The sequence below is a fragment of the Oncorhynchus clarkii genome, chromosome 4 (genome assembly GCF_045791955.1).
Source record: "Oncorhynchus clarkii lewisi isolate Uvic-CL-2024 chromosome 4, UVic_Ocla_1.0, whole genome shotgun sequence".
In the NCBI taxonomy this organism is placed as follows: domain Eukaryota; kingdom Metazoa; phylum Chordata; class Actinopteri; order Salmoniformes; family Salmonidae; genus Oncorhynchus; species Oncorhynchus clarkii.
Genome location: NC_092150.1, coordinates 27302533 through 27328387, shown reverse-complemented (window position 1 = coordinate 27328387; position 25855 = coordinate 27302533). Strand labels below are relative to the sequence as shown.

The 25855-nt window shown below is 45.0% G+C and overlaps 1 protein-coding gene across 5 annotated transcripts in view; it reads left to right on the top strand.

Annotated features, from left to right (window-relative positions):
- The window catches only part of LOC139406666 (SUN domain-containing ossification factor-like), a 73135-nt gene that overhangs the window by 27371 nt on the left and 19909 nt on the right, over nucleotides 1–25855 (top strand). For 2 of the 5 annotated variants that reach the window (XM_071149528.1, XM_071149527.1), the window contains exons 2-11: nucleotides 12333–12450; nucleotides 13446–13544; nucleotides 13624–13967; nucleotides 15335–15512; nucleotides 15972–16092; nucleotides 17711–17835; nucleotides 17950–18017; nucleotides 18343–18450; nucleotides 18592–18697; nucleotides 22311–22366. In XM_071149528.1, the coding sequence (XP_071005629.1) occupies nucleotides 12333–12450; nucleotides 13446–13544; nucleotides 13624–13967; nucleotides 15335–15512; nucleotides 15972–16092; nucleotides 17711–17835; nucleotides 17950–18017; nucleotides 18343–18450; nucleotides 18592–18697; nucleotides 22311–22366 (1323 nt within the window). Of the gene's footprint in view, nucleotides 1–12332; nucleotides 12451–13445; nucleotides 13545–13623; nucleotides 13968–14778; nucleotides 14992–15334; nucleotides 15513–15971; nucleotides 16093–17710; nucleotides 17836–17949; nucleotides 18018–18342; nucleotides 18451–18591; nucleotides 18698–20924; nucleotides 20946–22310; nucleotides 22367–25855 lie in introns of all 5 variants that reach the window. The other 3 variants (XM_071149524.1, XM_071149526.1, XM_071149525.1) reach the window with 3 other exon arrangements.

The following is a 25855-nucleotide window of genomic DNA, read 5'->3' as shown; positions in this document are numbered from 1 at the left end:
GTGAGTCTTTCCCTGTGTGCATGCGTGTCTGATATCCGAGTGGGCTGTGTGTAGGAGGGAGATCTCCACCAGCAGTGCAGTATCAATGTTCTTTCTGTACATCGTGCACTTTTATCTAATGTTTAGAGGTACTACACACACACACAGAACTGTACAGTCATCTCATCCTGCTTCCTTATCGCTTCTAAAGATATCTGTATATTTTTATTGTACATGTTAGTTGATCTACAAATACCTTTAGTCACCCACCCTTCCCTGAACCTGTTGAAGCACATTAACGACACAGCTATAGGCCTGTCTATTGATCCATCGAAGAGATTATACACAAGTCTTTCTCTCGCTCTCTCTTTTACCTTGTCAGCTCGGGGATTCAATCCAGCAACCTTTCTGTTACTGGCCCAATTCTCTAACGTCTAGGTTACCTGGCGCCCCAAGGCTACCTGCTGCCCCAAGGCTACCTGCTGCCCCAGTAGAAGGTGAACTGTTCTGTAGTAGAAGATGTAGGCTGTGTTATAGTACAGATAAATATTGTAGCATGGTAAACAATATAGACCTCGCTCTCTGTATAAGGGATCTGAGTGTTTTATGAGTTATTGTTCCCCTACTGTGCCCGCTGTCGCGTACACACACTGAGGATTTTCCTATCGGCTCTCATTAGATCACATGACTGCATCGGTCCGTCTGACTCCGAGCGAGACAGCACTCCGGAGCGACGTTCCCAATGCTGCATTCCCATGGCCTTTGATCCCTGTCTGGCACCGCTGCGCCGCTTTCCACTGTCACATTCATCTAGTGTGTATGTATATTTGAGGTGAGCACAGTGCGGATGCGCGTGATGTGGCTTAATTGGCTTGCAAAGTTGGCAATGTGCCTGACAAGTTGTCTGAGTGAGAACGCATTGTATAAGCACTTTGTGACAACTGCTAATGTAAAAAGTAAATTAGATTGATTGTTCTTTACGGCAACAACCTTGGCAAGAGAATAATCAGGGAGAGGAGAGAGAAGGGTTGTGCCAATCAATTCTTTAGAGGATAGGTGACCATGACAGTAAGGACTTGAGCCACGACAAATGGGTTAACAACCACCGGGTGAACCCTCCTACCTGAGTAAACTGACTATGTCCTAGATACTTTCCCAATCCCTTCAAATACGGCCCAGTCTCTCATCCCTAATTCATTGATTGGAAGAGTTATTTTCTGCCACTATGGTGTTTACAATACGGAGCTGATAAGAACAGTTGATATTGATAAGAGTTTGCCAACCACAGGTTTGTTTCCACTCATGTTGGTACCACTCATGTTGGTACCCACGGCAGCAGGCCATGAGAGTTGCACGCTTACGTACTGTGTGCCTGTGTGACAGCAGCTGCTAATGGCAGAGGCTGACAGAGGTATGGGACGTCTTCTTGCACATTCAAGGCTGTTCTTGTTTTTTTGTCTGTCAAATAAAATATCATTTTATTTGTCACATGCGCTGAATACAAGTGTGGACTTTACCGTGAAATGCTTACTTACGAGCCCTTTCCCAACAATGCAATTAAAAAAGAAAATTAACAAATATATAAAAAAACAACAATAACACAAAATAACAATACCGAGGCTATATACAAGGACTACTGGTACCAGTCAGTGTACTGGGGTACGAGGTAGTTGGGGTGATAGATTGAGGTAATATGTACAGTACACGTAGGTTTGGTTAGGTGATTTCATTGAAGTACTATATACATGTAGGTAGGGGCTGAAAAGCAGGAAGTCCGGGTAGCCACTTTAATAAACTGTTTGGCAGTCTTATGGCTTTGGGTTAGAAGCTGTTCAGAAATCTCTCGTCCCAGTGCTTCGGTACCGCTTGTCGTGTGGTATCAGAGAACAGACTGACTTGTTTGACCATTTTTAGGGCTGTTCTGACACTGCCTGGTGTAGAGGTCCTGGATGACGGGCAGCTTGGCCCCAGTGATGTACTGGACTGTACGCACTACTTTCTGTAGTGCCTTGCAGTCGGAGGCCGAGCATTTGCCATACCAGGCGGTGATGCAGCCAGTCAGCTCTCAATGGTGCGGCTGTATAACTTTTTGAGGCTATGAGGGCCCATGCCAAATCTTTTCAGTCTCCTGAGAGGGAATGGGCTTTGCCGTGCCCTCTTGGACTGTGTTGGTGTGTTTGGACCATGATCGGTCCTTAGTGACGTGGACACCCGAGGAACTTAAAGCTCTTGACCGTTTCCACTACAGCCCCGATTACGGGAATGTGGGTGTGCTCGGCCCTCTGTTTCCAGTAGTCCATGATCAGCTCCTTTTGTCTTGCTGACGTTGATGGAGAGGTTGTTGTCCTGACACCACATTGCCAGCCCTCTGACCACCTCCCTGTAGGCGGTCTCGTCATCTGTGTTCAGGCCTACCGCCGTTGTCTCGTCAGCAACCTTAATGATGGTGTTGGAGGGTGTGTGTGTGTGGCCACACAGTCGTGGGTGAATGACCTGTGTTGAGGGTCAGCAGGCGGATGTGTTGCCTACCTTCCCCACCTGGGGGCGGTACGTCAGAAAGTACAGTTGAAGAGGGATATGTTTAATCCCAGGGTCCTTACTTTAGTGATGAGTTTAGAGGGCACTATGCTGTTGAACGCTGTGCTTTAGTCAATGAACAGCATTCTCACGTAGGTGTTCCTTTTGTCCTGATGGGAAAGGCCAGTGTGGGGTGCAATAGAGATTGGGTCATCTGTGGATCTGTTGGGGTGGTATGCGAATTGGAGTGGGTCCAGGCTGTCTGGAATGATTTATTCATTTAACCTTTATTTTAACCCGGGAAAACATATTGAGACCTAGGTCTCTTTTCCAAATATGCCCTGTATATACTACATAAATATACACATTATACCCAAACATACAGTATACACATTCAAAAACTAAAATATAGTCATGGGAAGCACAAATAAAACAAATCACCCAGAAAAGTTACATTCCTGCGCAAATAAGTCTCTAATAAATACTTTAAATTGCCCAAACGGCAGCAGAACTTAAAGATGAAATGTATTTTGTTGCAACAATACGGTGCATTAAAGCTAAAAGCAGATTTACCTCGCTCAATGCAGACCCTAGGAACCTCGTGTTAACCAGTCCTGTGAACAGGTTAGACAGCTTACGTGTCTATACTTCAACAGCATATTTCATTAAAATGTAAGTTTATGAAGTAGGGCCTTGTAAACAAAAAAAAGGGAGTAATGTAGAGATGTACGGGTCTTTAGCGAAGTCCAGACAACCTTTTGATACAGGATGCAGTAATGAGTATCAAAACTGTTACTTGTAACAAAACAAAGGGCACAATGGTAGATGGCATATAAAGGTTAAAGAGTAGTAGCAGCTGCACTTTGATAAATAATATCACCATAATCAAACAGATAAGAAGGTTGACTGCTTGCTACTGTTTAGAGAAAGGCACAATCTGTTTCTGTAGAAAAAGACAATGGTGTTGATATGAGCCATGACCAGTTTTTCAAAGTATTTCATGGCTACAGATGTGAGTGCTATGGGGCGATAGTTTTATTTAGACAGGTTACCTTGGCTTTTTTGGGCACAGGGACTATGGTGGTCTGCTTGACACGTGAGTATTACAGACTGGGTCAGGGAGAGGTTGAAAATGTCAGTGAAGACACTTGCTAGCTGGTCAGAGTATGCATTCTGGTAATCCGTCTGGCCCTGTGGCCTTGTGAATGTTAACCTGTTTAAAGGTCTTATTCACATCACCTACGGAGAGCGTGATCACACAGTCGTCCGTAACAGCTGGTGCTCTCATGCATGGTTCAGTGTTGCTGGCCTTGACGCGAGTATAGAAGGCATTTTGCTCGTGTCATTGGGCATCTCCCTTTTGTAGTCGGTGATAGTTTGCAAGCCCTGCCACATCCAACAAGCATCGGAGCCGGTGTAGTAGGATTTGATCTTCGTCCTGTGTTGACACTTTGCCTGTTTGATGGTAGCGGGATTTCATTTAAGTGTCCGGATTTGTGTTCTGCTCTTTGAAAGCGGCAACTCTAGCTTTTAGCTCAGTACGGATTTTGCTTGTAATCCATGGCTTCTGGTTAGGATATGTATGTACGGTCACTGTGGGACTACTTTGTCAATGCACTTATTAATGAAGCCATTTACTGATGTGGTAAACTCCTCAATGCCGGCAGATGAATTCCGTAACATGTTCCAATCTGTGCTAGAGAAACAATCCTGTAGCTTAGCGAGCGTGCTCTTAATTGGACCACTTCTGTATTGAGCGCATCACTGGTACTTCCTGTTTTGAGTTTTTTCTTATAAATAGGTGCAGAAGGTTAGAATTAGGGTCAGATGGAGGGCGTGGGAGAGCTTTGTGTGCGTCTCTGTTTGGTGGACTAGCTTTTTTCCGCCTCTAGTTGCGCAAGAGACATGCTGGTAGAAATTAGCTAAAACGGATTTCAGTTTCCTTGCATTAAAATCACTGGTCACTTGGAGCGCTGCACCTGGTTGAGTATTTTCTTGTTTGCTTATAGCCCTATTTAGCTCGTTGAGTGTGGTCTTAGTGCCAGCATCAGTTTGTGGTGGTAAATAGACAGCTATGAGAAATATAGATGAAAACTCTCTTGATAAATAGCGTGGTCTACAGATTATCATGAGGCATTCTAAGTCAGATGAGCAGAACCTCAAGACTTCCTTAATATTAGAGATCAAGCATCAACTGTTGACCAAAAGAGACGCCCCCCCCCCTCAGTTACCGGATGGAGCTGTTTTGTCCTGCCGATGTATAGAAAAAACAGCTAGATTTATATTTTTCATGGGTTTGTTTAGCCACGACTCAGTGAAACATATTTCAGTTCTTCAGATCACGTTGATAGGATAGTCTCGAACGGAGCTCATCCAGTTTATTTACCAGTGATTCCACATTCGCCAATAGAACGGAGGGTAATGGAAACTTATCCACTCGCCGTCGCAGTCTTGTTTGATATCCCGCACGCCAACCCCTATAGCGCCTCCTCCCCCGAGTGACGGGGATTTGGGCCTGGTCTGCGATTAGCATTATGTCCTGGTCTGGGATTAGTCATTTCTGGTTTGATGTCCAGAAGCTCTTTTCTGTATATGAAACAATTGCCAAAACATGATGTATTAACAAAGTTAGAATCAGCGCAAAAAACACACAAAATAGCACAATTGGCCAGGAGCCTGTAAAATGGCGTCCGTCCCCTCCGGCGTCATTATGTCTGTCACTCCAATGGGTTTAGTAGCCTAGGTGCTGTTAGCATGGTACTGTAGTGTTGGCATGGGGCAGTTCCTGACGGAGGAGCTCTGAGTAATACAGAAGGCTATACAGTCAAGTTTATTGTTGTTTCTGACTGTACCAGGTAGAAGATGCCTTTAGCCACAGATCTAGGAACAGCCTATTCTACCGAATCCTAAACATTAAAGAGCTGTTCTGGGAGAGACTGGCCCTGTGATATCTCGCACTGTCACTCAACATATACAACTTTCTGGAGATAGTTATGGCTAATAACAAAATAACTGTTAGTTGGTGACATTAGGTGTGTGTGTGTGGGACAACGTATTTTTAGTAATGCATGCAGTAGGTTAATTGTGGATATGTGCTATATGGTCTGCCTGCAATGTAAGTTTATTGTGAGTCTAAGTATTGTTTGAGCTTCACTCTGTTGCAGTGTGGTTTTGCAAGTCAATAACAAAGATGGTTTGGTGTGGGATCTCTCTCTCACTCACTCAGCCTACACACACCTCCTTTCCCTGGTCCTGATGCTGAAGCGTTTACTGCATTACAGCCCGCTGTGGGCCAGGACATTGAGGGGTGTGCTCGGTGTTCTGCTCTCTGACTGACTGAAGCGTATCTGCCTAATGCACTGTGGTAGCATACTGCTCTACTGCAAGGGCTTAAACCTAACCCCCTCTGTGTGACATCATGAGTCACGACCTGGAACTGCTCACTAACGCACCACACACACCAGAGCAGCTCTTGTTGAACTAGTCGTTGGATGGTTGGCTGGATTTGTACCACAGTAGCAGAGTTGAATCACTTATAGAACACGGTGATCAAGTAGATTGGTGGATCAGCTACAGTGTGTGCTCTTGCAATACAGAACACAGTAGCTACAGTAGTGATCCCCTGTGGCTCAGTTGGTAGAGCTTGGCACTTGCAATGTGCAGTACTCATTTCTGCCACTACAGCTTGTAGCTGATGTTTCAGACCCGCTAGCTGTTGCAGAAGCTAGCAGTGTCTGTATCTACAGCCAGAACAGTGAAAATCCATGATGTCCCATATTCTGGTGATGCCCTCCTCCTCTAGCTCCAGCTGCCCTCCAAGTGATGCTCCAGTGAAGGAGATTATGTGGGATCAGCGGGCTTTGCAACTGCTATCCTGTGTTATTTATATCAAATCACTCTGGTAAAAACACACATACAGAACCATACAGTATATGCACCCAACAATACACACACACACACACACACACACACACACACACACACACACACACACACACAGTGCTTGGTCTGTTAAGAGCTCTGCCCCCCTTGTGCTCAGCCGGAATCATTTTGTCTGCTTGGCTGTGGCTCTGCCCTACTTTTAACAGCCCTGCTGGCATACTGCCTGGCCTGCACTCACTGTGGCCTGCTCACCGGTCTCTCTCTACCTCTCTCTCTCTACCTCTCTCTCTTTACTCTACCTCTCGATTACTAAAACTTTATCCTTTCTGTATCTACCACTAATTCTCTCTCCTGTTGTTCTTCCACTGTTGCTGGCTCAGTAGATGTGCTATATGGATTATTAGAGTTTGGGTTTGATCTTTAATACGTACCTGAGCTCAGGAAGAAACAGCTGGACTCATGACCTTTTGAACGTCTCAGTCTAGTCTCTGTCCAAGTGTCCATGCATTTGGTGTCTCTAGGCATTGGAGACTTGGCAGTGATGGAGGGAAGATCCTTTGTCATCTGATGGTTTGTTAATAGGTATTCCACCAACATGCATTGTAGTGGTGTTCTCTACTGTCTCTACTTTGATGCTCCTCTCAGCACCATTTCCTCCTGCCTACCTCGTACCACCCACTGAACCCAGAGAGTCCACCATCTCTAATCTGAGATCCAACTGCCGGCATCACAAGACTCCTCTCCAACCTCAGGGCCACACGCACATTGTTCTATTAACAGAACCATTTCAAATGGCATCAGCCTTCAGACCTCGGGCTAATAACTGTGCTATTCAGTATGAATGCTGTTCTTGTATGACTTCCAATTTTAGTAACTGTCTTTCTCTAATATGGTATTCAGATAAATGTTAGCTAACAATGGCAGAACTATATGTCTAAAATGTACACAAATTATTTGTAGCGACGGTGCGCCCAACTTTAAAAAGTTAGCACAACGTTACATTTATGAGCACCAGAGTTTTTATTTTTAGTGTATGAGATGTAGCCTAAATTAATTATAGATACTTCTGAAGCACATGTGCCCTAGAAACAAGTGTGTAACCCTTTAAATATGTTTATTTATTATAAAAAGCTAAAATGTTGATACAAATAACTGTCATTGGAATATAATGACAGTCATTTGTGGAAAATGTAAGTTTCTACATGATGTAAAAGCACTATTTCCTTATTGATGTCATAGACATTAAAACCAGTAGGTAGTGATAGTGCTGACGTCGTCCACATATTCCTATGGAAAACTCCCGATGGTGCAGGAAGCCGGAAGAATTTGAAGCGCGCCAAAATATTGCTAAGGATGATGGTGTTAGTGGCTGTAACTAGCAACGGACCATGGTGAAATTGGCTGTAAGAGTTTTTGACACGGCTAGGTTTCTACGTAGTAGCCGACCAGCAGAGCTTGGGACTTCATGCTCCAGACCCAAGACTGGAGGCCTGATTGAGATGCGTTACATTGAACATCGTACACGGTCTCTTTTTAAGAACGTCACGTTTGAGATGATGACATGCAGGAGATCTGCCATTCATTCATTGCTATGATCATTGATGTCCTGAAGAAGCTGTCCCTTTTCCTCTCATTCTGTGCCCCGAGAATGTTTGGATATAGCCTACTGTTAAATGTACCACTTTGTTGGCTAGCTATCTAATGAGGTAATGCACATGACTGAACAAGGTGTTAAACTAGTGGTTTATGGCCCGTGAATAGTTTTAGAACAGCCCGCGACATGGTTTAACAATGATAAATGCGACCATCCCAATCCGCAACATAAAGAAAAACCATTTGAGAGCATATGCCATCAGAATGGTTGTGCTTTAGAGCCCTGGACGTCAAGTGCTCTGGAGGCTGAATGGTTCTGCTGCTGCTGTTCTGGTTCTTCTGTTAACTAAAACCAATTAGCCATTTAAAACTCCTACAGCAGCATCATAACCCAACCCTTTACAAGCCAAAAAGTGTTACCATCCACCCAGCGACCTCAGTCCGTCAGTCTCCATGATGTACTTCATCCAGCAACACTGTTTTCTGCCAACTGCCTCACTGGCAGCTAGTGGATGATCTATTCTCCCTCCTCTCCTTCCCTGTTATATTGGCTTCTCTCCACCTTCTCCATCTACCTGCTAACTGGTGAGTCCCTGTTCTCACTCACTCTCTCACTCACTCGCTCGCTCACTCGCTCACTCTCGTTCTCTGCTGACACTATCAAATGAGAATAGGGGTGGTTGTATCAGTAGTAATGAGGTTAGCTGTGAGTAGAAAGGTGTGGTCCTGACATGCTATAGTTAGCTGTGGGTCATTTTAACACTCTTAATTAAGAGCTATCAGATGACCGTGTTTAGTGCGCAGCTAGTTAGGCAACGCAGGACCTGTACCGAGCTACAGCAGGCTACTGGGACTGCCTTGCATCACTGTCAGTAGCACCGGAGTTAGTTACTGGCTAACAAAGATCTGTCTTTGGGTTTGGACACCTGTGCTTATGTGAGGTTTGTTTCTGTGTGTGTAGACAGGCCAAAGGAGGGAGGAAAGTCAGTGCAGTGGTCGTATACCTTCATCAGACACGCTGGCAGGTTTATCATTCAATTCAGAACTGGGAATAAAGGTCTCGTCAGTATTCATAAAGGAAACATTGAGTCCAGACAAAATGTGGTGCTGGTGTTGGGTGGGAAAGTCTGGGTAAGGAGAGGTCAAATAAGCCAGGGATTGTTATCTTAAAGCAGGACGATGTAGCCCTCCATTCAGCCTCCCTCCACATCCTATCTCTATTGTTATGGTGAACACAGGCTTTGGTGTCGCTGTGTTTTCAGTGCAGTCTGTTGGCTAGGTCCTGAACTACTGTCTCTCCCTTTGGCCCTTTTGTGTGGCTCTAAACCTAACAGGAAATGTCAGGGGATTTGGCTGGCCATAACCATAGCCTTAACTGGTGTTTTGTGTGTGTATTAGGCAGACGGAAAGAGAGGGAGAGCGAACGGGAGAATATTTGTTAGCCAGACATGCTCCGTGCATCGAGGCGAGCGGATCAGATTATCTGCAGTGAGTCACAGGCAGTGAGTCTGCTCAACCATGATGCCAAACCCTCTGAACGATGTGTCTGTCTTTTGTCCCAATGTGACACTAGGGGCCCGGAGTTTCAGGGTCCAATCCCAAATCAACTTTTATAGCGTCTCAATAGTCTAAAGTAGCTTCCTGTTCCGGCTCCTCTCCTTCATCTGCACTGAACTGGAAGAACTGCACCGGTTCCTAGTGGGAGCTGGTCACCATATTACCTGCCCTGTAGTCTCAGATCAGTTCTGCAGTAGTTCCAGACCCCGCTGTGTGTGTTCTCTCCACAATAAGCTCTGTCTGTATGAGATGTGGTAAGGTTTACATCTGCCTGTTGTGAAGAGTAGAAAACGAATGGAGAGGGGGAAGAAAAGAGATGGCGGAAGTAGGCTAGAAGAAGCGCTGAGTCAGTGTAATGCTTGAGGCTCTTCCCTCTTTACTGACATTGACGGACTACAGGAACAGACATCTCTTTTCTCCTCTCGCTGCCCCTCTCTGGGCTCTTCTCTCATTCCTCTCCCATCTCTGGTCTGTCACTTTCCCTGCTCAGGGGTGTAGTTTCCCCTAGATACAGGATGTTTCCCTCCCCAATCCTAAACGTAACCATTAGTGGGGGAAAATGTGAAACCCTAGATCAGCATCTAGGGGCAACTCTTTCCCTGCCTGTTCCCCCCCCCCTCCACTCATTATATAACTAACAGAACTAGGTCACATACATTCCTCCCCAAAGCTGCTCCTTCAAGCAAAGGTTACTTCCTTTTCTTTCTCTAAGAGTAGGAATGTGCACCGACACTCGGCTCTTTTTTCATGTGTCAACACTCGGCTCTCTTTACAAGTAGTGTTACAGAAGGGGACAGGTAGGGCAGTTTCTAACTGGGTCATAACTTCCTACTTTGTATTCACAGAAGTGTTTCTCACTCCTGTAGCATGCAAAATATAGTTACTTTACTACTAGTTCTACTGTGCGTCGAGGAGTTTTGAAGTAATGGGGGGGGGGTGCAGTGCGGACAGACCGGTGTCCCCACAACCAGACTAGAAGCTGGTAATCCCTGTCTTTATGCACACCTGGCCTCCTCCGTAGTCAGTCAGCCTCCCTGTCAAACTGAACTGTTTTCAACACTATCATTCACACATTGTGTAGAGAAGAGCCTTGCCCACACTAGTGTCGTTTGCTGTTTTGGAGGATCGGGCTCTAGTCTAGGAGCTAGTACAACACCCACTACACAGAAACCCAGTGGTAAACAGAACTGTCAATCATCTCTGTGGTTCCTGTCCAGGAGTTCCTCAGACATGTTGTGACAGACACTCCTGCCTTCACCTCTATCTTTACCGTGGCAGAAGTCTGTTTAGTCACGAGGTGTACCCTAAACTATAGGCCTATGTAGCTAGGTGTAGAAGTCTATTCGCTGTATGGCTAAAGGCTACGTCAGGGTATATGGCAGAGCCTACAGTTCAATGGGTTTGTAAGGTGACCTTCTACCCACTACTAGCCCCCTCATGGTGATGTTACCTCGTGTGGTATTTCACTAGTCGTTGGGTTTGAATAAAGTGGGAGAAGCCCAATTCCAAATCAACCCCCGATTGGCTAGGTGGAATTTGTGCCATTTATTACTCATACTTCTCAGATCCTCTTGGGCGGTTCCACGGCAGCGGGAGTGGAAAATAGTTTTGGTATCTCAGGTTGTTCTAGCAATTCTCACATCGCAACTTAATTGTGAGGAAGAATGTTTTCAGTTATTTTTACATTTTGTATCACACACCATTTTCTAGAAAATCCTGATGAAAGTGGCTGTTATGGGCCCTTTTTAGACCTTTACATGCCTCCTGTACGACCCTATGATCTGAACCGCACATGATATAGATCACATCTTTTGATTTGGTACGTTTTGAGACACCAAAACCATTTATCGATTTTCATGATGTCACTGAAATCGTGAAAATACATGATGTTTTGCCTACTTATAGGCCTGTCAACTTACAGTATACCCCCACCCCCTGGTCGCACATCTACCTTTCTCTCTCGTGTATGTGACATTTGGATGTATACATTGTTCAAAGCCATGGCTACGTCCACCGCAGGGTTCATATTTTGGTCTGGATCGGTATAGGCTGCCTCTCACATTACCCACATCGCATCTCTCTACCGATGGATGATAGATCTGGGAGGGCTGGGTGTATGCAGGTACAAGATGTTGCCGCTATATGAATAGGCCCTCATTGCAACCCCAGCGGGACTGGAGGCTTGGATGCATTGTGTTCTGTATCAAAGGAGGGTGTAGCAATGATTCGTTCATCAGTCTAGGTCAGGATAAATAGTGAAATTACAGACCTATGTTCTACATAATGATATTATATGCTGTGTGGGTTTGAGTGAAACCTTATAGACTTGCCAGTTGACAGGGTGTTAACGTGTGTGTGTGTCCAGCTCTGACCTGACATTGATGTTTGAGTGGTCAAGCAGAAGCTCTCAGGTTTCAGAGCAGGTTTTTTCTTCCAGTTGTTGTTTAGATCCATACTGGTCTTCAAACAGGCCGGGAGAAAGTATTCCTTATGTAACAAACATTCAAATGTTAAATACTGATTTTTAAAAAGTGAACATATTCAGGCAGCCCCATATCCATTGGTCCCTACACACACAAACCGCCGGGGACCCTTCCTCGTCTCCCGCCACATCACCTCAGCCTTTACCCCTCACTGGGCCCACAGGTCAAGTCCACTGATGCGTAGTAACAACAATGATGAACCTGGCTTGTAAACACAGGACACTTGTGAAACGTGAGATCATGTTCATATGTTGAGCCACAGGTACCACAGTCGTAATGTGTGTTTCTGACTGCGTCTCTCTGTGTGTGTGTGTGTTCCAGGTACCCCAGTCATAATGTGTGTTGTTCAGAGCACAGCTCGTCAGCTCCAGGTGTGTCTAGTGGTGAAAGCAGCCTCCCAGAGCATCATCATGAGCAGCACCACAGGACTGACCACAAGGTGAGATAGCTGTAAGACTTACCATTAGTTGTTATTGTGCAATAGACTTTTCCCCCAGACCCCACTATGCTCCACTATTCCTCACGCAGTGTTTCTCTTCACAGCATTAGCAACTTTAAGACTAATCACTAGTCTTTTAGCCCATATCCACACAGCTCAGAACTGGCAATCTGAGGGAGAGGGGGGAGGAGGGCTGCTGTGTTAACCCAAATGTAGTCCTCCATGTCTGTGAGCTGGTCTACTGTGTGTGTGTCTGTGTGTCTGTGTGTGTGTGTGTGTGTGTGTGTGTGTCTGTGTGTCCATAGCAATCAGACACACTGTCAGTCCATTTATAGAACAGTCTCTTGTTCTGTCCCTCAGTATAACAAAGTAACTTACTGTTTCTCAACCCGAGATGCTGATTCCCGTGTTTCTGGTGTTCCTCAGACTCTATCATTCTCTGTCATGTCTTACGGAGTGTTGGGTTGTAGTTTGAAGTACTTGCTACGCCAGACGTTAATAGTTACATGCATGAGGAATGTATATGGTGGGCTGAATGGCGGTTTGATAAGAAGTATAGACCTAGAAAGTTACTAAGTAAGGGAGAAGGCAATCACTTGGTTGCGGCCAGTGATACGGTTGGTTAGCTGTGGATTAGCGTGCGCCAAGGTCTGGTCAGAGGAAGGTGAAGGAACAGTTTATCACTTAACTTCCTGCCTAGCGACAAAGATGTAGTGTTTAGTGGTGCAAGGAGGAGACTGCCTAAAGGAGGGTATAAATACTTGTGCTGGTCTTTGTCATTTTCAGCTGTTTGACCCAGTGGGTGAATAAACTTGGTTTGAGCTCTTCATAGTCGTCCATGAGTTTTACTGTTTATATAGAACCTAACAGGTGTAACAGGCTAGTCTACTTTCTGTGGACCTCAAACATCCTCTTCCGTGTATGTGTGTGTGTGTGTGTGTGTGCGTGCGTGCGTGCGCACATGTGTTCTAACAGTGTGTGTGACTGTTCCCTAGGAGGAGTCGTCGTCGAGGACACACACACACACCTACGACGTGGAACTGGAGACAAAGAGGGCTACACTAGAGGAGCCCCACACACCCAACACTGAACAGGTAACAGAGACACAAACACCACACACACACACACACACACACACGTGCAATGAGAATTGAATAGGTGTGTGTTTTCCAGACTGTGAATCAGAAGGAGCCTGTGGTGGTCTGGCCTGCCCCAGAACCACACCTGGATCCTGAACCCCCTGCTGCTGCTGCTGAGCCTCACTCACACAACACACACATCCACACAGACCCAGAGCCCGATACACAACCCACTCCCCTCCAGAACCAGGCTCCCTCATCCCCCTCCATCCCACCGCTCAGCGACGACCCAACCCAGGGACCGGCCTCCACAGACCACACAGGCTCAGTCGAGACCCCCAGTGATGCACCGGCAGAACCCAGCCCAGCCCCCCCAACAGAAGACCCCCAACACACACCTACCTCTATCTCTTACATCCCTGCTCCAGCCCCATCCAGGTAAGATGAGAACTGTGTATTGTACGCATGATGTGTATGAGACGTTATGTCTGTTTATACAGCAGAATTATGTGTCCAAGACCATTTTTGTCCTTGGGCTCAATAAAGTATTTATCGTAAGAGGCGTCATTCAGTCTACCACTGTGAAAGATCCAGTTATCTAACTGGTCTTCCCTTTCAGCTGCATTCATAGTTTTTTTGTTTTACATTTTTACTTCACATTTTTCGTATGTTGCTATTTTTCTTATTGACTTGACTTTTTTCCCTGCCTCAACCAAAGGGGCCCCCGCTGCCCCTTTCTATACACCGTTTACTGCTGTAAACCTGCAGTTAACTTTGCACTGGTTCCTTTGTCAATAAACCTATCTGAACCTGGACTAAAACTTGGACTGGACTTGGTGGGAATAAGTGGAAATGTTGGTTGTCTGCTAAACTGGACCTCTGGACAGATGGGGATTGCCAGACCTGATCAGATCAGGCGTCATTGGATCCTTGGATGGTTCTGCCACGGGGTTTACTGGCTAGTTTAGCGCTCTTTGTAGGACCTACTCAAAATGGCTGCCGAGATGTGGACACTTGCCTTTTACAATGAACATTTGACTCACCACAGCCTGGACTCGAGGAGGCTTACCATTCCGAAGACACCCCCCCCCCCCCCCCCCCCCCCCCCCCTCCAACCTCATCCCCTTTTCTCTCTCTCCCCCATCCCTCTCTTTCTCCTTCTCTCCTCCCCACCCCATCTGTCCTTTATCTCCCTCTTCCTCCCTCCTAGGGGCTCTTCCATAAATGGCATGTCCTTTCTTTCCCTCAGTTCAATAGAGGTTGCCAGATCTCATCCCGCGGTAGAGGATTCCCCTGTAGAAGTTGCCAGTGCTGAAGCCGATCCCTCTTTAGAGGTTGCCAGTGCTGGATCTAATTCCTCTCTAGAGGGCAATGTTTTCGCTGATTTCTCTGGCTCTCAGTGTGGGATGATTCCCCACAACCTGGCAACCCAAACCCCTCCTTTTGGCAGCCCGCCCACGAGGTGAGTACAGAGTTTGAATTGAACCAATCAGAAAGCAGAAACAGGTAAACAACCATGCAGGTAACCAATCGGATGCCAGACACTCCTCTCCGCTAAACTCAAACAACGACCGGTGGCCTTGTTCTCCTTTTCATCTTTTATTTTGTTTTCTTTTTTTGCTTCTTTTCTGCTGTGTTGTTCATTACGGACAAACACACTGTTGATGGCATGGAACATGAATGGAAGGAATGTTATTGAAAGAAAATATTTTGTTTGCGTGCATCCAGACTGTGCATTAAATGTTGTTTTTCTCCCTTCATCCCCTCCCTCTCCGTCTTTCTCTCTCCCTCTCCTCTTTCCATAGTGGTGATGATGACTCTGTAGAGAGCCCGTCAGAACAGGGTCACAGTCAGGACGCTCCAGGTTCTGATGCTGATGTCCAGGTGTCTCTCAGCCCAGAAGACCCAGACCAGGGCCTACCAGAGCTGGACCAGGGGGGAAACACATCCTACAGGCACCAAGACACAGAACAAGACCAGCAGGTGAGAGGGAGTCCCACAACCTAGTCCCCACGCTGGTAATGTTATAGAGAATTAACTGTTATTTCTGCCACTGACTGTAAGTGTAATGAGGAGTGTAGAGGTTTGCGTGTGAACATTGAGGACTGGGGCTACACATGGCTTGGCTGCCAGTCCTCTGAGTTGTTTCATTAATGTTTAATTCAATTAATGAACCCTCTGCCTTTCTCTTACTGTAGGGAGGGGGGGGGGAGGGAGGGAGAGAGAGAGAATGAGGGAAGCCTTGTCCAAGCCAGTATTGGTGCAGAGCTGGTCTGTTTTCCAACCGGATTGGCTGCAGACGCACAGCTCAACTGGATTGGCTTTGTTGACTGTTCTGGGGTCTTTATAAAGGAATAATGTATATCAATTACAGCTCACTGTGTGTGTGTGTGTCTGTGTATAACATGTCTGTGTAACATGTGTGTCTCTATTCCTGACAAGGCAGTGGATGAGGCAGTGGATGCCAGTGGTAAGGAGACTGACCCCTCAGTGCCCAGTAAGGAAGACATCCCAACATTCGACGAGTGGAAGAAACAAGTCATGGAAGTGGAGAAGGAGAAGAGTAAGAAACACACAGGGACATGTTTCCCTCATTAACATCGTAATCAGGAGAAGCTCAGTGACTGTGAAGAAGGGATGCTGTTTCGATACAGTAATTTGTCAGACAAATGAGTGCAGAGGCCTTGCATGGAAATCTCTGTCCTCCTTTCCAAGTCCCTCCTCCCCTTCCCTATCTCGCTTCCCTCCATCTTCCTCCTTCCCTCTCTCTGTTTCTCTCCCTTGCCTTTCGTTCCTGCATCTTTTCCCTCTCTCCCTTCTCTCTCTGACTGAGGGAATTATGGGTATTGCAGCGTGTGTGTTGCGTAATCTCTCACTCTCTCTGTCCTCTTAGGAAGCACTCTTTTTCCACCATCACTAATGGCCCAGTCTACAGGAGCAGAAGGACACACAGACACACACAGACATCCATGAGTTACACTCTCACACTTACACTCTCAAACTCAACACACGCCTTAGCACGCCACGTGCACTCACACACACATGCTCCCAGATTACACGCATGGGCACCCACACACTGTTAGGTCATAGACAGCATGGCAGAGTGAGTTAACCCATTGTTTTATTAGCCACTGAGCTAGAAACTGGACCTTGTGTAGATCTCCTGTCCTCAGCTTCACCATCAGACAGACAGATGGGGGAACATTTCCCTAGCCCAGCAACCCATCCAAACAACCTTCACATTTTTGGACAGAGAGGGTGACGATGGCACATGATCCAAGATGAGTTCTGAATAGTATAATTAGTGGTTTCACCTGGAGTTTTCCTCATAAACACAAGAAAACACTGACTGAACTGTCATGTTTAAATTATTGATATTTGAAAAGGGTGTATTTGGTCAAATATTAATGAATGCCTCCGTTCCAGATGTCAGTCCCAAAGGGCCCCTGTGTACACAACCTGCTCTGTCCCGCGTTAATGCTAACTTGTGTGTGCGCGGGTCGTGGAGTGTGTGCATACCTGTGCATGTAACATGCCTGCATCCTTGTTTTTTTATTTTCTGGAGAAAAAAAATGCATTTTAAGGTACGGTAGGTGTACAACACACCGTCTCAGCCTGGCCTGCACACTGATAACCAATAGCAACTATAGAGTACAGGAATCAGACTAGGCTACTGATATAGTGACTAGATTATAGGAATCAGACTAGGCTACTGATATAGTGACTAGATTATAGGAATCAGACTAGGCTACTGATATAGTGACTAGATTATAGGAATCAGACTAGGCTACTGATATAGTGACTATAGATTATAGGAATCAGACTAGGCTGCTGATATAGTGACTATAGATTATAGGAATCAGACTAGGTTGCTGATATAGTGACTATAGATTATAGGAATCAGACTAGGCTGCTGATATAGTGACTATAGATTATAGGAATCAGACTAGGCTGCTGATATAGTGACTATAGATTATAGGAATCAGACTAGGCTACTGATTAAACGACTGAATGATTGTGTTCTCTACATTAAGATGACCCAGTTTTCCCGGGACTCCCTGGAAAACAGTGGCAATTGCTACTGAGTGGACCATCCTAGCTAAATAAATAAAATGAATGAGTTCCCTTAAGCGTGCGCACGCAAACATCCACCTCCTAACCCCCCTTTCTCTCACTTCCAGCACTCTCCCTCCATACCTCCTCCAGTGGCATCCCCCCTGTGAAGAAGGTGCAGAAGAACTTCAAAAACAACTATGCTTCTGTGGAGTGTGGCGCTAAGATGCTGTCAGCTAATACAGAGGCTAAGGTAACACACTCGCACGCACACACAACTTTGAAGTCTTGCGCTTGGAGGACAGAAACAGTCATTCCATTGACTCATATTTGCCATGTCATGCTCTCTCTCGTTCCCCGGTTCCAGAGTACCTCAGCTATCCTCATGGAGAATATGGACCTGTACATGCTGAACCCCTGCAGCAACAAGATTTGGTGAGAGACACGCACACACCTACATTCTAATTTTCTGAACAGTTGTCTGCCCTCTCCTTTCTTTTTGATTCCCCCCCCCCCGGTCCTGTCTGCTCTCTGAAGCTGCAGGGTGACAACGTGACTCAGTGCACTGCTGTTTTCCCCAGAAGCATACACATACACTAGTCCCCTTGTCAGCTCAGCACGTGTGACCCCAACTGCCAACCGTCTGCCCAGGCAGATGTCAAGGGGAGATGAGGATATTTGACAGAGCTGAAAGTTCTCACATTAATTTGCCTCTTCTAACTCTCTCTCCCCCACCTTCTCTCTCTCTGCCTCTCTCTAGGTTTGTAATAGAGCTGTGTGAGCCCATCCAGGTGAAACAGTTGGACATCGCTAACTTTGAACTCTTCTCCTCCACGCCGAAAGACTTCCTGGTCTCCATCAGTGACAGGTATGCACACACCCTGAAAAATGTGAAAGTCCCATTTCGGTTGAATGCATTCAGTTGTGCAACTGACTAGGTAGCCCCTTTCCGGTTTTCCTCAGGACACGCCCCCCTTTGACCGCCCCTATCCCTCCCTATCTCTCTCAGGTACCCCACCAACAAGTGGGTGAAGTTGGGAACGTTCCACGCCCGTGATGAGCGCACAGTCCAGAGCTTCCCATTGGACGAACAGCTCTATGCCAAATATGTCAAGGTACACACCGACATTTATACACACACACACCTTATGTTCTTCTAACATTTATTTCCATTCAAAATCCTATTTTCCCTAATCCTTACCATAACCCTAACACATAACCCTAATCCTTACCATAACCCTAACACAACCGTAATCCCTAATCCTAATCCTTACCATAACCCTAACACATAACCCTAATCCTTACCATAACCCTAACACATAACCCTAATCCTTACATAACCCTAACACAACCCTAATCCTTACCATAACCCTAACACATAACCCTAATCCTTACCATAACCCTAACACATAACCCTAATCCTTACATAACCCTAACACAACCCTAATCCTTACCATAACCCTAACACAACCCTAATCCTTACCATAACCCTAACACATAACCCTAATCCTTACCATAACCCTAACACAACCCTAATCCTTACCATAACCCTAACACATAACCCTAATCCTTACATAACCCTAACACAACCCTAATCCTTACCATAACCCTAACACATAACCCTAATCCTTACCATAACCCTAACACATAACCCTAATCCTTACCATAACCCTAACACAACCCTAATCCTTACCATAACCCTAACACAACCCTAATCCTTACCATAACCCTAACACATAACCGTAATCCTTACCATAACCCTAACACATAACCCTAATCCTTACCATAACCCTAACACATAACCCTAATCCTTACCATAACCCTAACGCATAACCCTAATCCTTACCATAACCCTAACACAACCCTAATCCTTACCATAACCTTAACACACAACCCTCATCCTTACCATAACCCTAACCTTAACACATATCCCTAAACCTAATCCTTACCATAACCGTAATCCCTAAACCTGATCCTTGCCATAACCCTAACCTTAACATGTAACCCTAAACCTAATCCTTACCATAACCGTAATCCCTAAACCTGATCCTTACCATAACCCTAACCTTAACATGTAACCCTAAACCTAATCCTTACCATAACCCTAACACATATCCCTAAACCTAATCTTTACCATAACCCTAACACATATCCCTAAACCTAATCCTTACCATAACCGTAATCCCTAAACCTAATCCTTACCATAACCCTAACCTTAACCCCTAAACCTAATCGTTACCTTGACCCTAAACCTAATCCTTACTATAACCCTAACCCCTAAACCTAATCCTTACTATAACCCTAACATGTAACCCTAACCCCTAAATGTAATCCTTACCATAACCCTAACCTTAACATGTAACCCTAAACCTAATCCTTACCTTAACATGTAACCCTAAACCTAACCACTAACCCCTTACGCTAACTGTAATTCTAACCCGAATTGTAACCCTACCCTTAAACCAAAGCCCTAAGCTTAAACAGTCTTTGTCCTCATGGGGATGTGGGAATTTCTTGTTTTACTATCCTTGTGGGGACTTGGAGGATTTTAGTTCCCCACAAGGATAGATGAACCAACCAACACACACCATTTGTATTCTATGTTCTATGCCCAGGGGGATTCCTCATGTCATCAACATGCTTCTGTGCGTGTGTGACTGTGTGTGATGTATATTCTGAGGATGTGTTTCAGCTTCCTTTTCGACTTCTATGTGTAATAAATTTAGTAGAAATAGTATGGGGAAGTATTTACTGTATTCTAGTCATTCAACTCTACCCCCCCCCCCCCCCCCTCACGATCTTCTCTTATCTAACGCATTAAGTGTTATTGCATTTTCATAGTTTTTCTGTGAAGTTTAAAATAACTATTTTTCGTGCAGGTGCATTTTTTTGTAATGTTTGGTTAATTGTATGTTTTTTTTATTTTTTTTTAATATGCCACTGTTTTGTGATTTCACATAGTACTGTGTGACAAGGTCTTAGGGTTATCGATGTCTTAATTTCAATAGGAACTGAAGCTGTTATCAACCTGATGTCTGTCTAGGTTGTCTGTCTACCTCTTCCCTACTCCTCTAAAGTTACTGCTATGGATACTTATAATACCTTATTCCCTTGTAATGCTATGTGCACCTTGTATTGCTTTGTATACCTTACCTTACCTTGCCCTTGCCTTGTAGTCTCTTGTAGAGCAAGCGTTTAGTCTGTGAATACTGTGTGTTGTGTTGTCCAAAAAATAAAATGCTGAAGAAAAATGGCCAGATGCTTGACTTGCTAGTGGCATGAATCAGCCTTTTTACCGATTTTCTCTCACTTTTTTTCTCTCTCCTCTTCCTCTTGCATCAGATGTTCATCAAGTACATAAAGGTTGGCATTCTTCTCTTTTAGAGGTTGTAATGCACTATGATGCGTTATAGTGTACCATAACAATGGGGAGCTTTGGTGGCAGTGTACAGATGGTGTAATGCATGACCAAGACACATTTTAAAACTAACAATAGAGCTTGGCAAATTCCACATCACCTTTAGATTTGATTTAGCTTAGACGTGTTGGATGACTTGAATGATTTAGCTTAGACGTATTGGATGACTAGATTTACACTAAACAAAAATATAAACGCAACATGTAAAGTGTTGGTATCATGAGCTGAAATCAAAGGTCCCAGAAATGTTCCAGACGCATGAAAAGCTTATTTCTCTCAAATTCTCTGCACATATTTGTTTACATCCCTATTGGTAAGCATTTCTCCTTTGCAAAGATAATCCATCCACCTGACAGGTGTGGCATGTCAAGAAACTGATTAAATAGCATGATCATTACACAGGTACACCTTGTGCCGGTGACAATAAAAGGGCACTCTAAAATGTGCAGTTTTTGTCACACAACACAGATGTCTCAAGTTGAGGGAGTGTGCAATCGGCATGCTGACTGCAGGAATGTCCACCAGAGCTGTTGCCGGATAATTGAAAGTTAATTTCTCTACCATAAGCCTCCTCCAACGCAGTTTTAGAGAATTTGGCAGTACGTACAACCGGTCACACAACTGCAGACCACGTGTATGTCATGTGGGTGAGCGGTTTGCTGACGTCAACATTGTTAACCCCACCGCCACCATGGGGCACTGTGTTATGGCATACTGTAAGCTACAGACAACGAACACAATTGCGTTTTGTCTATGGTCATTTGAATGCATAAAAATACCTTGACGAGATCCTGAGGCCCGTTGTTTTTGTAAGGTATCTTTGACCAACAGATGCGTATCAGTATTCCCAGTCATGTCAAATCCAATTGAAATAAATTCAGTCAATTGAATTTATTTAAATTGACTGATTTCCTCATATGAACTGTACTCTTTGAAATTGTTGCATGTTGCGTCTATATTTTGGTTTACTATAGCTCAGACATACTGGATGACTAGAATGATTTAGCTTAGATGTACTGGATGACTAGAATTATTTAGCTTAGATGTACTGGATGACTAGAATGATTTAGCTTAGATGTACTGGATGACTAGAATGATTTAGCTTAGATGTACTGGATGACTAGAATGATTTAGCTTAGATGTACTGGATGACTAGAATGATTTAGCTTAGATGTACTGGATGACTAGAATGATTTAGCTTAGATGTACTGGATGACTAGAATGTAAGTGGGGATGGTTTGGGTGGTTTAATTACCCCGGTGTGAGTGTGTTCGATGTGGTTTAACCCTTTCGTCACCCCTCGACTGCAGGTGGAGCTCATCTCCCACTTCGGATCAGAACACTTCTGCCCCCTCAGCCTCATCAGGTAAGAGATACAGTTAGTCGGAAGTTCACATACACCTTAGCCAAATACATTTAAACTCAGTTTTTCACAATTCCGGACATTTAATCTGAGTCAAGATACCCTGTCTACGGTCAGTTAGGATCACCACTTTTTTTTTAAGAATGTGAAATGTCAGAATAATATTATAGAATTATTTATTTCAGATTTTATTTCTTTCATCACATTCCCAGTGGGTCAGAAGTTTACATGCACACAATTAGTGTGTGGTGGTAGTATTGCCTTTAAATTGTTTAACTTGGTTCAAAAGTTGTGGGTAGCCTTCCACAAGCTTCCCACAATAAGTTGGGTGAATTTTGGCCCATTCCTCCTGACAGAGCTGGTGTATCTGAGTCAGATTTGTAGGCATCCTTGCTCGCACACGCTGTTTCAGTTCTGCCCACAAATTTTCTATAGGATTGAGGTCAGGGATTTGGGATGGCCACTCCAATACCTTGACTTTGTTGTGCTTAAGCCATTTTGCCACAACTTTGGAAGTATGCTTCGTGTCATTGTCCATTTGGAAGACCCGTTTGTGACCAAGCTTTAACTTCCTGACTGATGTCTTGAGATGTTGCTTCAATATATCCACATACTTTTCCATCCTCATGATGTTATCTATTTTGTGAAGTCCCTTCTTTAGCATAGCACCCCCACAACATGATAATGCTGTCACCCCTGTGCTTCACGGTTGGGATGGTGTTCTTCGGCTTGCAAGCCTCCCCCTTTTTCCTCCAAACATAACGATGGTCATTATGACCAAACAGTTCTATTTTTGTTTCATCAGACCAGAGGACATTCCTCCAAAAAGTACGATCTTGTCCCCATGTGCAGTTGCAAACAGTAGTCTGGCTTTTTTTATGGCGGTTTTGGAGCAGTGGCTTCTTCCTTACTGAGCGGCCTTTCAGGTTATGTCGATATAGGACTCATTTTACTGTGGATATAGATATGTTTGTACCTGTTTCCTCCAGCATCTTCACAAGGTCCTTTGCTATTGTTCTGGGATTGATTTGCACTTTTTGCACAAAAGTACGTTCATCTCTAGGAGACAGAACGTGTCTCCTTCCTGAGCGGTATGACGGCTGCGTGGTCCCATGGTGTTTATACTTGCGTACTATTGTTTGTACAGATGAACTTGGTACCTTCAGGCGTTTGGAAATTGCTCCCAAGAATGAACCAGACTTGTGGAGGTTTTTTTTCTGGGGTCTTTGCTGATTACTTTTGATTTTCCCATGATGTCAAGCAAAGAGGCACTGAGATTGAAGGTAGGCCTTGAAATACATCCACAGGTAGACCTCCAATTGACTCAATTAGCCTATCAGAAGCTTCTAAAGCCATGACATCATTTTCTGGAATTTTCCAAGCTGTTTAAAGGCACAGTCAACTTAGTGTATGTAATCTTCTGACCCACTGGAATTGTGATACAGTGAATTATATGTGAAATAATCTGTCTGTAAACAGTTGTTGGAAAAATTACTTGTCATGCACAAAGTAGATGTCCTAACGGACTTGCCAAAACTATAGTTTGTTAACAAGAAATTTGTGGAGTGGCTGAAAACAAGCAAGTTTTCATGACTCCGACCTAAGTGTATGTAAACCTCCGACTGCAACTGTATATAGAGAGAGAGAGAGAGAGAGAGAGGGGGAGGTGAGACAAGGAGATAGTCTGTCATTAAATTTTTTAACAGCCAGACTTGAATAGAAGAGAAATAACAGTAATGTTTTCCTCCGGGTGTGTTGTTTAGCAAAAAGGCTATGTAACACAGGAGGTTGGTGGCTCCTTAATTGGGGAGGACGGGCTCGTGGTAATGGCTGGTGCAGAAAAGGTGGAATGGTGTAAAATACATCAGCAGCCTCCCCCTCAGCAGCCTCCTGTGCTATATAATGAACACAGCGGGGAAAATGTAAATAGTCTGGGTCAATGTAAATAGTCCGGGTGGCCGTTTTGATTAATTGTTCAGCAGTCTTATGGCTTGGGGTTAGAAGCTGTTAAGGAGCCTTTTGGACCTAGACTTGGCGCTCCGGTACCGCTTGCCGTGCAGTAGCAGAGAGAACAGTCTGACTAGGGTGGCTGGAGTCTTTGACAATTTTTTTGGGGCCTTCCTCTGACATGCCTTGTATATAGGTCCTGGATGGCAGGAAGCTTGGCCCCAGTGATGTATTGGGCCGTACGCACTACCCTCTGTATTACCTTAGTCAGATGCCGAGCAGTTGTGGTGATGCAACTTGTCAGGATGCTCTCAATAGTGCAGCTGTAGAACTATTGGGGATCTGGAGACCCATGCCAAATATTTTCCATCTTCTGAGGGGCAAAAGGTGTTGTCGTGCCCTCTTCACGACTGTCTTGCTGTGTTTGAACCATGATAGTTTGTTGGTGATGTGGACACCAAGAAACTCTCGACACGCTCCACTACAGCCCCGTCGATGTTAATGGGGGCCTGTTCGGCCCTCCTTTTCCTGTAGTCCACGATCATCTCCTTTGTCTTGCTGCCTTCAATAGTGTTAGCTCCTAGTGGCCCCTAGTGTGCAGTGAAATCAATCAGTTATTTCAGAGAACACGGTGAGTAGATATACTGCGAGCTGAGCAGCTTTCTAGTAATGGTCTCTGTGCTCTATAGGATTTCCAGGAAATATGTGTCTCTCTGCCATGTTGGCTCTCTGCCTCTTTTTCGATCCCGCTCTGTCGCTTTGTCTCTGACTTGGCAGCATGCTCTTGTCCATGTCTATCTGTAAGTTAAGGAGCCCAGTGTAGGAGGTTAGATGGCTGTATTACAGTAAGTATTCCATACTCTGCTCTATATGGAGACATTCCTTCCTTAAAGCTGTGTAGGGGAGCTGGAGCTCAGCCAGAACCCAACAGAGACCCTCCTCAGATCACCCTCTCCCCTCTCTCTACCAGAACCCAACAGAGACCCTCCTCAGATCACCCTCTCCCCTCTCTCTCTACCAGAACCCAACAGAGACTCTCCTCAGATCACCCTCTCCCCTCTCTCTCTACCAGAACCCAACAGAGACCCTCCTCAGATCACCCTCTCCCCTCTCTCTCTACCAGAACCCAACAGAGACCCTCCTCAGATCACCCTCTCCCCTCTCTCTCTACCAGAACCCAACAGAGACCCTGAGCTCTCAACCCACAGCCTCCCTCCCTCTTACAGAGAATATGAGGTGTGCAGGTCACTGTAAACAATGGCAGAGGAGAAGGCCGGATGTTAAAGACCCTGCAGTTGCAGTACAACAACCTTGTATAGTACAATCATTTCAACTCTGTACAGTAGCCCTTTGTCCTCTGCTGAGTTGGATGTACTAAGTTCCTCCTTACCCTCCTATCACCCACACTCCCTGCCATTCCCTACAGGGGCTGAGGCCAGGTTAGTGGACAGGTAAGGAGTAATCATTAACAAAACATTTGGGTGAGTTTAACAGGGGGTTGACTGTCAGGGGGCTGTAAAAAACACTACTACTACAGATTTACCT